The sequence below is a fragment of the Musa acuminata genome, chromosome BXJ3-8 (assembly GCF_036884655.1).
Source record: "Musa acuminata AAA Group cultivar baxijiao chromosome BXJ3-8, Cavendish_Baxijiao_AAA, whole genome shotgun sequence".
In the NCBI taxonomy this organism is placed as follows: Eukaryota; Viridiplantae; Streptophyta; class Magnoliopsida; order Zingiberales; family Musaceae; genus Musa; species Musa acuminata.
In genome coordinates this window covers 30,108,110-30,122,785 of record NC_088356.1, presented here as the reverse complement: position 1 = coordinate 30,122,785, position 14,676 = coordinate 30,108,110, and the positions used below count along the sequence as shown (strand labels likewise).

The window sequence follows — 14,676 nt, the reverse complement described above, 5'->3', positions numbered from 1 at the left end:
TTTGGATAGCCTTCTTGTTCTTGAGATGGATTCTCTGTTGAATTCAACTTGCGGTTATATGTGCATGCTACCTTTGACGGAATTGAGTTGTTTCTGTCCGGAATTGTGGCTTTGCTGGCAGCAGCGAAGTGGACTCTGGCCAAACTTATGGTAACGTCCACATTGTTCTCTATCATCTCCAGTTTCCTAAGGTTATCTGCCGCACGAGTAGATTAGATGTCATCAATTCGTTAAAAAGCTTTAGCTTTAATTTCCATGGATTTGAAAATGTGGCGTTTGTATTCTCTAATTTTCATATCTATTGATGTAAGCATAACTTTAGCGATTTTGCTAATGTAAACATGAAAACTGTAGAAATCTGTATTTGGACTTTTATTCGGTTAAAATTTATTTCATGTGACATTAAGCATTTTATTTAGAAAGATGAAAGTAATATTTCTCCTGGTAAAGTCATCACCTCCTATTAGAAACTTCTCGACATTTGGCGTGCTCAAAAGGAGGCTTAACTCTTTTTTTTTTTTGTTAGTAATCATACCATCATACAAGCAATTGTATTTATTTTTTTTTCTTTCGATTGCTTCATTTTCTTTCTTCTTTCTTTTTTCTTTTGGTATATATTAATATATCGAGATATTGATTATACATAAAATTAGAGAAGAATTAGAGGATCAAATGGATCCAAGTGTACGTGGAGTTTGGTTGATGGAAGAGAAGCATGAATCTTTTGTCATTATTAAGATCTATAAAAATTATATATTTAATAAAGTTTAATACATTTAAATATTTATTTATAAATTTTTATTAAAATATTTTTTATATCATGTTATATCTCATCTTATGCCATCAATATTAATCATTTCACATTTTAGCTCTCGATTTAGTTAGTATATGTCATTCGTTCACCCGTAGAGAGCAGCGTAATCTCAGTGCTCTCCTTTGGTGGCTCGATCCACGTGGTCATTCGATACGCTTCTAAAAGCTAGAGAGTAGCTTAAATACGTGCCATAATATTAGCACGTCAAGATTGATAGGAGCTTGCACGAAAATAAATAATCCAAAAGTGACGGAAGAAGATAACATGACTCGACCTCTTCACGTATACATATGAAGCACTCCCAACAACCATTCACCAGAGATCAAAACCTTCCACAGCGAGAAAAAGACCGATCCCGCTTGTGGTCGGGAATGGATAAAAGCAAGAAATGATAAAGATAAAATATTACGATATAATTAAAAATTAAAAATATTTTAAAGCAAAAAATTAAAACAGTATTAAATAAGAGATAAATCAAGAATAATTATAAAATATTTCCAAGAGTATACACTTTTACATTATGAAACATGATCCTATTTATAGAACCTAATAGTAATCATCTTACCCTCTCATGCCACTCGTGATTAAGCTAAGCGTAGGAATTATCCCTACATGATAACTAGATAAGATAATTAACTACTTATAAATCAATTCTCAATACTCCCTCTTATTCATAGTTACATATACCAATTTAAGATATAAAATAAACATGCTTATGAGATGAAAGTAACTTAGTGAGAATATCTGTAACTTATTTAATTGTCCTATAATACTTCATTGTTATAGCTCCACTTAATGCAAAATCTCGAATAAAATGATAATATATCATCTATATATTTCATTCTTTCGTGAAAGGCTAGACTCTTCGGCATTGCAATTTGTGATTTGTTGTTATAAAATATTTTAGTTGCTTCTTTTTGTTCTTAATGAATATCTCCAAGAAGTCTTCTAAGTTATATTACTTGACAAGCTACTGACATTTCAACAACATAGTCTGGTTTCGATGTTGGCAATATAGTTGTTTGTTTTTTTGAATTCCAAGATATAGCTCCTGATTCGAAGCTGAAAATATTACATGAAATACTTTTTCTATTATCGAAAACTCTTATACAATTATTAGTGAAACCAAATCATTTATATTTAAAATTATGAAAATACCAGAAGCCATAACCTGTAGCTCCAGTAATATAATGTAGAATTCTTTTAATAGTTCCGATATGATATTTGCTTGAACTATGCATAAACTTGGAAATACACCAACATACAAAGTAATATCTAGTCGAGTATGAGTTAGATAGATCTAAGCCTTAATCTAAACTTAGTATCTTGCATTTGTCAAACATATGTCATATTCAAGTTTTAATTTCTTTTTTACATTACCTTTGTAATTAATTATGTTAGACATTTTAATTAGATTTATTATATACTATTTTTATGAAATAAAAATCTAGTTTGATCTTTGCTTCACCTCCAATCTACCAAGTCTAACATTTCAAACTTATTCATTATGTATTTCTTAAATTCTACCACAAGAGAGTTAAATGAACTCATAATATATATAATATTATTAATATAAAGATAAACTATAAGAAGATAATATTTATTTTCATTCTTTAGATAAAGAGTAGGTCCATTATTACTTTTCTTAAATCCATTTTGATAAAAATAATGATCAATTTTACTATATCATACCCTTCACGTTCGTTTAAGCTAATAAAGTGCTTTTATGAGTTTATACACTGTTTTTTCATATCCTTTAATTAAAAAATTTTAAGTTAAGTAATAAAAATCTTTTCTTGTAAGTCTTTGTTTAATTTCACATCAAATTGATAAATAAGACTAAAACTAGCAACTGAAAAAAAAAGTATTATCAAAATTAATACATTGCTACGGATATCCCTTAGATATAAGCCGAGTCTTATGCTTTTAAATTTTTCTATACTTTATTTTAAATATTCATTTTAATCTATTTTTTTTTTTAGATCCATTAGCTCATAAGTTTTATTTTTCTCAATTGATTTAATTTTCTCATACATTGTTTTTTGTCATTCCTCTTTTTTAATTATTTTTTCAAAACTTATAGGATCTAAAATAAATGTTGAATCATAAATTTCTATTAGAGATTTGAATTTTCTTGGAGTTGTTTCATACGAAAAATTATTTAATAAATTTGAACTGCTACTATTGGATAAGGTTAATGGATCTATCACTTTAATTGTATGGAGTCTAGTTCTATTGGAATTTAAATTTATTTTTTACCTTTATTATTCTCTCAATTTTAGCTTGTCCTTTCATCAAACATAATATTTCTATTAATAATAACTTTTCTACTAATAAAATTATATAATTAATAAATTTTAGATTAGAAGGAATAATCAATTAAGATAGATATTTTAGATTTTTCATCATGCTTATGATGATTTTATAAATTTACCAAAGTATAAGTAATATAATTAAAAATTCTTAAATGATTTACACTTAGGTTCATACAAGCTTAAAAAAGAATTTGATTCATAATAGTCTTTGGTGAAATATTTAACAAATAAATTATTGTTGCAAATACTTCTACTCAAAATTGATTTGGAAGATGCTTTCTCTTAAGTAAACTTTTTACCATTTTAACTATAATTTGATTCTAACATTCAGCTACATCATTTTGCTTTGGTATATGTGGTACTATCAATTTTCTATGAATATCATTTCTTCACAAAAAGAATTAGACTTATTAGATATAAATTCACTATCTCTATATATTTGAAGGATCTTTATATATCTATTATTTTGTCATTCCAAAAGTACTTTAAATTTTTAAAAATTATCAAATATTTTATATTTCAATTCCAAGAAATATACCTAACTTATATGATTATAATCATCAGTAAATAATAGAAAATATCAACTTCTACCAAATGATTTTATAATTATAGGTCTACATAAATCAACATAAATTAATTCAATATAATTATATGTTCTCTATGTTTTTCTAATAGGAAATGGTTTCTTAGTTTGATTGCTATAAATGTATCCTATACATACATCAAATATATTAATTTTGAACAATCCAAAAACTATTTTTTTTACTTGATAATCTTAAATCCTTAATGTTAAGATGTTTATATCTTAAATACTACAAATTAAATTCATTCTTTTAAGTTATAATGAGAGTATGCTTTTCAATATTTAAAACATTAAGTGAAAATATCTTATTTTGAGTCATGCAAACATTTACTATAATCAAACAAGATTTTTTATCTTTAATAATGCATGAACCATTATCAAATATAATTAAATATTTATCCTTAATAAATGTCCAATACTTAATAAGTTATATGATAAACTATAAACAAAGAAAATATTATTAAGATATTTTACTTTCCCTTGTCTTGTCTTCACCTTAATTATTTTTTTATTTTTTACTTATATTTGTTTGTTATCTCTAAGTCTAACTTTCAACTTATGAGTTTTATTAATATCTCTAAATATTGATCTTTATAGCTGACATATGATTCATTATTCAAAAATCAAATATGAGATATCATTAACTTATAAATGAGTCATAAATAACTTGCTACTTTCTTTATTTTCCTCCATATAGCTTATTTACTTTTCTCTTTTCTAGTAATTTACCTACTAAACTTTTTACAATAGTGAGATTTAATTCTACTCTTGTAGTTTTTCATATCATACAATAGTAACATTTAATTCTACTCTTATAGTGTTTCTAATCATAATTTGATTATTTTTGTTCATCATACTCATTAAAGTGTCCTTTTCCTCTTCCACTTTCATTTGCTCTACCATGGAATTTTCTTTTACCACATCCTCTTCTTATTCATTTTTTATCTCTTCTTTTAAAGTAGAAGATTCTCCCTTAAAAGTAAAATACTTTTTTTCCCTTTTCTCAAATAACCCATTCAACATTGCTTCATATGCTTACAAGAAATTTATTAGTTCATCAAATAAAAAAATAGACAAATCTTTTAACTCTTTAATTGCAACAATAAAATGATCAAATTTCAGAGTTAAACTTCTTAGAACTTTTATAACAATTATGTGATCCTAAAAATATTCACAATAGCAAGAAAATCTTACACTAATTTATTGCTTTGATGAATAAAATTTTAAACTTCTGATGAAGGGTTTAAAGTTTTATCGTAATTACTTTCTATGAGCGTTAAAATTTATTTTAAAATATCAACCAAGCTTGTTTTAAGGTTGTAACTACTATAACCATTGAGAAGATTATCTCATATACAACTAGTTGAACGAATAACAATGTCTACGAGTCTTTTTTATTCTCTCTTGGCCTGTTTTTCATTTAAATGTATATATCTATTCTCTGTTAACTCCTAAAGATCTTCGTACTTGAATAGAGTTTTTATCTTGATACTCAAAATTTATAGTATTTGTTCGAAAAGATAAGAATAAGGGGTTGAGACATGAAATCACCATTGAAATTCATAGTATTTGAACTAGGCTCTTATACCACAAATATTGGGATTGAGGGGCAAGGAAAAAATAAAAATAAAATATTATGATATAACTGAAATAGAGTACTTTTAATCAAGAAAATAAAAATAATTTTAAATAGGAGATAAAATTAAAAATACTTACAAAATAATTTGATAATAAATTTTTAGAACTATATAAAGCATAATAACTATATAAGATAATTTTCAATCACTTTCACAAGCGGACCTATGAAAGTGTCTGACGCCTTCCATAAAGAGCCGACGATAATGTGTGTGGTCTTCTTCCTCCTTCGTTCTCTCGCTGTCTCTCTCCTTCTTCTTCTTCCTAATGCTCCTCGTCTCGTTCCAAGAAGGAAGGTAAAATAAGAGTGTCTGAGATGGGAGGGAAAGGAGGCTCGTCGTCTCCGTCCTCTTCACCGGCGCTTCCCGTCTGTTGCATGTGCGGTGATCGCGGCCTGTCAGAGGAACTCTTCCGATGCAGATCCTGCCTCGTTAGGTTTCAGCACAAGTAAGAAGAAACAAGATCATCGATCGTCTAACTTTGTTATATGAAGTTGGCCTTTTCCTAGCTTTATCCGTCAGATAAGCTGTAGACTATATATCAGATACTGCAGCAATCTCTACCCGAGAGCTGAGTGCTATCGCGCGTGCAATTGGTGCTTAAGCGATCGAAAAGAAAATAAGCCCGTGGCAGACTCCTCCATAGATCAGATCAACTCCGTGTCTTCCCCCTCTAATAGCAATGGTGGATTCGGTTCAGGAAATGAGTTACAACGCTGTTCCTCACCGTCCCCATTGCACCACGACAAGCCCATCAAGAAGCAAAGACTGCCCGACAAAGCATCATCGAGCTCGATCGAAAGCGTGAGATCCGAGACGCGGACGCAACCCAAGCAAGCCTTTCGAGGTAGAGTCAAGAGGTATAAGCTCCTGGAAGAGGTCTCCAGCTAAGTGTGGACTGCTGCCTTCATGCTGTACGCTAAGAAATAAGGGGAGCACAATCAATCGAGTGATTGGTTCCTGTCTCCTCCAATCTCGAGATGCCTCTGAGATCGAATTCTTCTTACCTTTCTGAATTCGAATCATCTTCTTATCTATCAGTTAAATTGAGAACAAATGTATATCTGTTCAGGGGAGGAGGCACTGCCTTTATCTCAAGCTATGCTGATAGCTACAGGAACCTTTTTTTGCTGCACCTGAACACGAGATATGGTTTCACCATGAAAACGACTCTCTCTCTCTCTCTCTCTCTCTCTCTCTCTCTCTCTCAGAGTGGAATCAGGTTCCATAATTTCTACGTTGCGGACCCACAGAGGGAGATTACTATAGGGGAATGTTGTAACAAAGGCTCCATCCAACAGCGACTGATGGCATCTTCATCACCACCCACACACTCCACGTTGATTATGCATCACCAGTTGTTGTGTTTCTTAAGAAGGAAAGCTTCATTCAACCCTTTCTTCGGAGCTGCTTTTGCTTAGAGATAAACATATTCACACCACATAAACTCCATGTCCCCTCTCTCGCTCTCGCACCAACCAATCAGCATCGGGAATCGCGGACGATGGTACGTGACATTTCCTATCATAGACACTTTATGAGTTCTTTCATATGTTCCATCATCTCCTTATTCCGAAAGGATAAATGCTAGTCTCATAGACCAATTAGAAATTCACATCAGTAGTCTCACCTTATCCATACTTATTTTACAGAAGATTCTAGTTAAAGTAAAAAAAAATTAATGCGTGATTTTGGAAAATATTGGATTCAACTTGAGATCAAGAATAGTTTAAGATTGCAACGAGATGAGAAATATATATATATATATATACATATTCTTTAAGGATCTAATTGTGAATATAAATCTTAAGAAAGACTAAATTGCAAAAAAAAAAAACAATTTTGACCTTCCACCACTACCTCTTCCGACCGTCATAAGCCGGCCACCGCAACCAATAATGAAAAAAAGAAGACGGAGGAAACTAAGAGGGGATGAAACAAAAGAACGAAAAGAAAAGATAAGAAGAAGAAAGAGACGGGAACTTACTTGACAGTAGGAAATTCGTATAAAATTAATTTACGTATGATTTTAGATTCTTAATTTTTTTTGTTAATTAGAATACTAAATAAGATTATTAATTAGTTATTTATAGCTTCTTAAGTTAATAGAATTCTTAATGACATTAATCCTTAATTAGCATTAACTTATTGTTAAAGTTCATGTTTCAGATGGAGTACAAAAGGGAGAAAGCTGTCCTGATACTTAGGTAGGAATAAAAAGAGAGATAAAGGGAAGCTGCTTATGGTTTATTTAGGAATTGACAAAATTCTTAGAATAATTAGAAATGATAACAATGAATAATGAAGAAGAAAATAAAGTCAAATCAAGGTAATTTATAGATGATATTTGTTCATATTTTAGGGTGATTAATGAATAATATTTTATGTATAATTAGAAAAAAAAAGTATTTTGATTATTAAGTGAGTTAAAGGATCCACGTTTCGACCCGGGTAACTCTATCAAGCTTATTTTAAAAGTAATATACATGCATTTGCTTATACGTTTGAAGCTTATGGAAATGTATGGTTTGCACTTATTAAATGAAATATGTATAAGCTTTAGAAGTATCAATTTGATATTTTAATGATTCATAAATTATTTATGAAAGATAAAAAATAATTATTCAAGAATTTATTTTCTAAATGTATTTGATACTTGATATTGTATGACTCGTATGAGTACAATCTAGAGCAGGTTATAGATTAGAAAATATTTTAGAAACTAATTTCTTCTAGCTAGATCTTGACATACGGATAAATATGTTACCTATACCATGAAAGTTAAACATGATTCTGAGTCGTATCATAAGGATACAATATGGTCTTAATACCATTATGACTATTGTTTTGACACACACCCATAACTATAGTTATATTTATTATGAATGTACAATTTAGCTATATTTATTGAACTTCTGAACAATTATTCATGATCATTTCTATAAATATGTGTTAGAGCTATCCCCAGGAAATTTACCAAAAGGTAATTTTGGCAACCCAACAAAGACAATAAAGCGGAAGAATAAAAGAAGCGACAAGAACACCAGATTTACGTGGTTCGGTCAATTGACTTTGACCTACATCCACGGACGAAAGATGAGCAAATCACTACTATAAAAGGGACAATTACAAATGCCTTAGGAAGATGTTCCTATGCCATAAGACACCAAAAATACTCAACAAGAAAAAACCCAAAGTATAAGTCCAAACTATCTTACTGAGTATGGACTTAAACCAAAGTAAATACTTAGGTTTTCTTGTGGTGCCACTTATGGTACCTCTTGTGGTGCATCTGACTTCAAAGCCCAAGCCCTTATTTATAGTTCCAAGACGAGACAACAAGTCTGATTTTCCCGATGTGAGACTATGGGACTTGCCAAACTAACAAATCTCCACCTTGGCATGTTCCAACAAAACTTGCTCTACCTTCTTCATAAAAGCCCCAACGGGCAATCACCAATAATGAACACCAACCAAGTCCAAGCACTGCTTGAACTTGTAAACCGAAAGAGGCTTCGTAAACATATCAGCTGGATTGTCCTTCGTATGAATTTTCTGAACAAGGACCTTTCTTTCAGCAATGGTATCCCATTTGCATCCAACAATTTTCTTACCCGAAGGCGGTTTCACAAGATCCAAAGTTCTATTCCGATGGAGATATTCTATTTCTTCATTCATTGCAATCAACCACTTAGCGGAATTATCACAAGAAACTGCATCTGAGTAGGAAGTAGGCTCACTAACTTCACTTGTCTCTTCTGCAACAGACAAAGCATATGCAACCAAATTTGCATACCTTTGTGGTGGTCGAATATTTCTCCGTGGTCTATCCTTGGCTATGGAATATTGCTCTTCCTCTGGAGCAACTGCATCAGTAGACTCGGGACCACCTACTGGCATTCTTTGAGTAGAAGAGTTCGACTGAAAAGAATTAGAACTCCCAATCTCAAGCTCCACCTGCTTCTACGCACTATCATTTGTACAACTAGTAGAATCCTCTTTGGAAGATAACATAAACAATTCATCAAAAGTAACATCTCTACTGATTATAAATTATGGAGATTTGGGATCAGAATACCATAATCTGTATCCTTTCACCCCAGAAGCATATCCAAGGAAAATGCACTTTTTAGCTCGAGGCTCTAATTTTCCTTCATTTACATGCATGTATGTTGGACACCTAAAAATTTTTTAAATCAGAGTAATCAACAGGAGTACCTGACCAAACTTCCTCCGGAGTTTTAAAGTTAAGTGCTGCAGAAGGAGCGCGGTTGACAACGTAACAAGCCATATTAATCGCCTCTGCCCAAAAGTCCTTTGTCAACCCTGCATTTGAGATCTTACACCTCGCTCTCTCCAAGAGTGTTCTGTTCATACGTTCGGCCACACCATTTTGCTGAGGCGTCATCCTAATAGTGCGATGCCGAACGATTCCTTCATTTTTGCAAAATTCTTCAAAATCACCTTCACAAAATTCCATGCCATTATCTGTTCGAAGCCGCTTAATATGTTTACCTGTTTGCTTCTCAATCAAAGCCTTCCATTGTTTAAAGGTTAGAAAAACATCATTTTTATGCTTCAGAAAATAAACCCAAACTTTTCTGGAATAATCGTCAATGAAAGTCAACATATACCTGGCACCACCCTTAGACTGAACTTGAGTTGGACCCCAAAGGTCTGAATGAATATAGTCAAGAGTACCTTTCGTTTTGTGAACTGCCGGAGAAGTGAAGCTGACTCTTTTCTACTTTCCAAAAATGCAGTGTTCACAAAAACAAGTGGCCCAGTACCCTGTCCGCAAAGTAGACCCCTTTTGCTCAATATGCTCAAACATTTTTCGCTCATATGACCCAAACGCATATGCCATAATTTGGTGATGTCAGAATCAGACAATGATGATGACAAAACTGCAACCGAACCTATGATAGTAGTTCCCTGCAGAATATACAAACTACCAGACCTACAAGCTTTCATAACAATAAGGGCACTTCTAGAAACTTTCATAACTCCACCTTCAGCTGTGTATTTACACCCAAGGGCCTCTAGGGTGCCTAAAGAGATGAGATTCTTTTTTAAATCAAGAACATGTCTAACATTAGTGAGCGTCCTCACAATACCATCATGCATTTTAATTCGGATTGTGCCTTTACCAACAACATCACATGCGGCATTATTGCCCATCAAAACAATTCCACCATTACAAGATTCATATGTGGAAAACAAATCCCTATTGGGACACATGTGATAAGAACAACCCGAATCTAAAATCCATTCATTTTTAGACATCGTCCTGTCATCAATAGCAGAAAAAATATTTCCAACAATCTCATCAGTTGCTACACTAACTTCAGCGGATTCAGTAGTTTTTTCAACAAATTTTTCCTTTTGCTTTAATTTATTTTTCAATTTAAAGCAATCAGATTTAATGTGGTCCATTTTATGACAATATCTGCATTCCAAATTTCTATGTCTAGACTTAGATCTAGATTTAGATCTACTATTGTCAAATTCTCTTTTATCCATTCTCCCCCTAACAACCAGACTCTCAACCTGATTCTCTCTACTTTCCCCAGTGATATTCCTGTCTATCTGCTCCTTAGATTTCAGTGCAGATTTAATTTCTTGATACGAAACTATTTCTTTTCCATAAATCATAGTATCACAGAAATGCTTAAAAGATTGGGGAAGAGAACACAAGAGTAACAAACTTATCAAGATGCGAGAGTATAGATGTACCTTCAATCATCTGAAGCATATATAGTCTCTGCTTCAAGTAGAGACGATTCTCCACTGTCCTCTTCATGTACAAGGCTTTAAGCTTGTCCCACATGCTCTTAGCCGTAGTCTCCGTAGCTACCTCCCGTAAAACCTCGTCAGAGAGATTTAGAATGATGCTTGATCGGGCCTTCTTATCCATACCCGCAAGCTCTTCTTTTGACATATCATCTGGAATGCTCTCGGCTCCCTGTAGTACCAAATCAACTCCGTCTTGAACAAGAATGGCCTCCATCTTGAGTTACCACAAGCCGAAGTTGACATTTCTGTCGAATTTCTCGACAACAATCTTTGTTATTGTCATCGTTGCCAAAAGATCCCAGAACCAAGCTCTGATACCAGTTTGTTAGAGCTATCCCCAGGAAATTTACCAAAGGGTAATTTTGGCAACCCAACAAAGACAATAAAGCGGAAGAATAAAAGAAGCGACAAGAACACCAGATTTACGTGGTTCGGTCAATTGACTTTGACCTACATCCACGGACGAAAGAGGAGCAAATCACTACTATAAAAGGGACAATTACAAATGCCTTAGGAAGATGTTCCTAGGTCATAAGATACCGAAAATACTCAACAAGAAAAAACCCAAAGTATAAGTCCAAACTATCTAACTGAGTATGGACTTAAACCAAAGTAAATACTTAGGTTTTCTTATGGTGCCACTTATGGTACCTCTTGTGGTGCATCTGACTTCAAAGCCTAGGCCCTTATTTATAGTTCCAAGACGAGACAACAAGTTTGATTTTTCCGATGTGGGACTATGGGACTTGCCAAACTAACAATATGCTACTATGATATTTTGACACATCATTTAGCTATAATTATGACTTTGTTTACTCTCAAATGAATATAAAGCTTGCGCATGACATTTGATAGAAATAATAAGAATGACTTAACATTCTATATATTTTGCTAAATTGATTGCTTTTAATATATTTATAATTATTTGTAATAATTTTTTGTTGGTATATGAGTTATGGTGTTTAATGGACTATCATTTGCTTATATTTCTATTCTTTAAAATTTTCAAATCCCGAGGAATAGTCTAGCGTGAATATGCTTAAGGGAAAATATTATAGTTTAGAACCTTATTATATCTTGGACTTGTATAACGTTAATATGAAATATTATTTTGGATCGGATATGGTGATCTTGTAATTATGTGAATACACTAGTATTGACTGTGATATGATGCAGAATTTTATATAATTATACGGTGGTTATATGAAGATGAATAACTTACTTGATTGTGTGAAAATTATGTTGCTTGTTCAGGTTTTGATTGTGTGATTTTTGTTAATTATATTATATTATATATATATATATATATATGAGTTGTTCAAATATAATTGAACATGTTATGAATGTCCAATGATTGAATTGTTTGAGTTAAAATATAATGAATGTTTTATAAAATTAAATTATCCATTCAGAATTTAGTCTTACATTCCCGTAGTAAAACATATAGGATTGCGGCTACCATTTCGGCCTTTCAAACAGTTTTTTGGGGGCGTTACAATCTTTCTGATAATTTAGATTCCTGTGGATCCATCAAGTTGAGCCCCCAAAGTTCAAGCACAACAGTCTTTGAGGGCGTCGGGGTCACCACCGGTTCCGGTGATGCATTCCCCCTCACGGGCTGTCACTATGACGGACCAGCAGGACTGGAGGATCCCTCGTGCATCTCGAATTGGAAGAACCCGAAAGGCTACACGATTTCTTTGGACAAGCGTCCGGCTGCGGATGGCAGGGATCTCCGGGAAGTGCAGGTCGATGACAACTTGGCGAAGCTCTCCGAGGCCTTGTATGTGGCGGAGCACAAGGCAAGAGAGGCTGTTGCAATGCGATCAAAGGTGCAGAGGGAGATGATGATGAATGAGAAAGAAAGAAAGAAAGAAAGAAAGGAGCCGGAGCAGGAGCTCCGTGCAGTGGCTCAAAAGGCTCGTTCTGAGACGACCGGCAATGCTTCAGCACCTGCCGATACTGAAACAGGAGAACAAGAAGAACAGCACAAGGAGACAATCGAGGAACGGAGAGAGCGGCTGCAGCGCGATCAAATCCGTGAAGAGCGTAGACGTGAGAGGGAGAGGGAGAGAAGGTTGGAGAATAGGGATGCCGCAGTGGCGAAGAAGAGCAAGACCACCAGGGATAGGAATCGAGATGTCAGTGAGAAGGTTGCTCTGGGCATGGCTAATAACATACTTGGGGGTGAGGAGGTCACAATATACGATCAGAGGCTCTTTAGCCAGGACAAGGGCATGAATTCTGGGTTCGCTGCCGAGGACCAGTACGACGTATATGATAAGGACCTGTTCACGGCACAGCCCACAGTATCTACGCTATGCAGGCCACAGTGCTAATCTAAATGAAGAATGTGTATCAAAAATTTCAACTTGTTTATTTCGCACTTGTTTCCAGAATTTGATTCAAAAGAGCATGTTGATATTCACAAAAGTTTTTTTTTAATTAATTATATATATATATATATATATATATATATATATATATATATATATGAAATGAAATAATAAAGTTGATATTAGGGAGTAATTCAGTGACAAACATATGTTTTCATCATTAAAAGTTTAACCACGGAATCTACACTAACAAAGGAAGCATCCATCTGTTCATCATTAATATTCTACTACAAGTTTTTATGTTTTGATGATGATTTTTATCTGTGGCCAAAAGGCATTTTTCTTATAGTGGATAGATAGTGAATGTTGGTAATATAATTACAGATATGGTCATCTCTTTCCACTCCCGAAGGAATCATTTCTTCTCTCCTTCTCATACCAATGTTTTAGGTGTCATTTCAATTCATTGTTAGACTTCAGACTCTTCTAACACTTTTTGAAAACTTATTCATAAATGAAAGTAAAATCATACAAAGATTTTTTATTAGATGAGAAGATATTTTTTAATAAAAATTAAAAATTTACAAAAGGTTCGAGAAATAGCCATGTAGATACTTTAATTGAAAAATTAAAAGATTTATCTAAATTATTTATTAGTGAATTATTTATTTTTTATTTCAATCGCCTCTGATAGATGAAGACAGACATGGATTATTATTATTATTGAACATGCTTTGTAAACTAAACTAAATATTTTTAGCCAAAAAAATATATTGATGGACAAACATCAATCAAATAAGATTTTGATGTTTAGATAGTCTAGATTATCAAAATTCGAAAAACAGTGAGAGTAACAATCAAAACTGTGTGAAAATAAAGCTCTAGAGTGATCATTGCAAAAGATATGATCATATTAAAAAAAATTGTAATATTAAAAAGTAATATTTTAAGAAGCCAATTATGTGGGAGAGAAGATATTTCTAAAAAAAATTATTAAATAAAATGCATACTATCTTAAAATGTATTCCAATCACGCATGCATTAGAAATCGTTGGCATCTCCGTCTAATCCAATGTTTCTCACTGGTGATCGAAGGCAGGAAAGTGGCAAAGGTGCCGTCGTCACTATCACACCCTCATTTATGTGCAAGAAAGACGAAGTTTTTGGACTCCCCCTATTATGACCCGAGCCTGATGGG

At 32.8% G+C, this 14,676-nt stretch overlaps 1 protein-coding gene across 1 annotated transcript; it reads left to right on the top strand.

The window, feature by feature from the left end:
* Nucleotides 1-5,663: 5,663 nt before the first annotated feature.
* LOC103974121 (uncharacterized) lies at nucleotides 5,664-13,481 on the top strand. Its single transcript, XM_065161631.1, has 3 exons — nucleotides 5,664-5,794; nucleotides 5,892-6,206; nucleotides 12,590-13,481. Exons 1-3 carry the CDS (start codon nucleotides 5,664-5,666, stop codon nucleotides 13,479-13,481), a joined length of 1,338 nt encoding a protein of 445 aa, XP_065017703.1.
* The last annotated feature ends 1,195 nt before the right edge of the window (nucleotides 13,482-14,676 follow it).

Excerpts from the sequence above, each read along its gene's own strand:
- LOC103974121 (XM_065161631.1), top strand. The coding sequence starts at position 5,664 with ATGGGAGGGAAAGGAGGCTCGTCGTCTCCGTCCTCTTCACCGGCGCTT. Across the intron at positions 5,795-5,891 it reads CTCGTTAGGTTTCAGCACAA|ATACTGCAGCAATCTCTACC; the intron begins GTAAGAAGAAAC and ends ACTATATATCAG. Across the intron at positions 6,207-12,589 it reads TTTCGAGGTAGAGTCAAGAG|GATTGCGGCTACCATTTCGG; the intron begins GTATAAGCTCCT and ends TAAAACATATAG.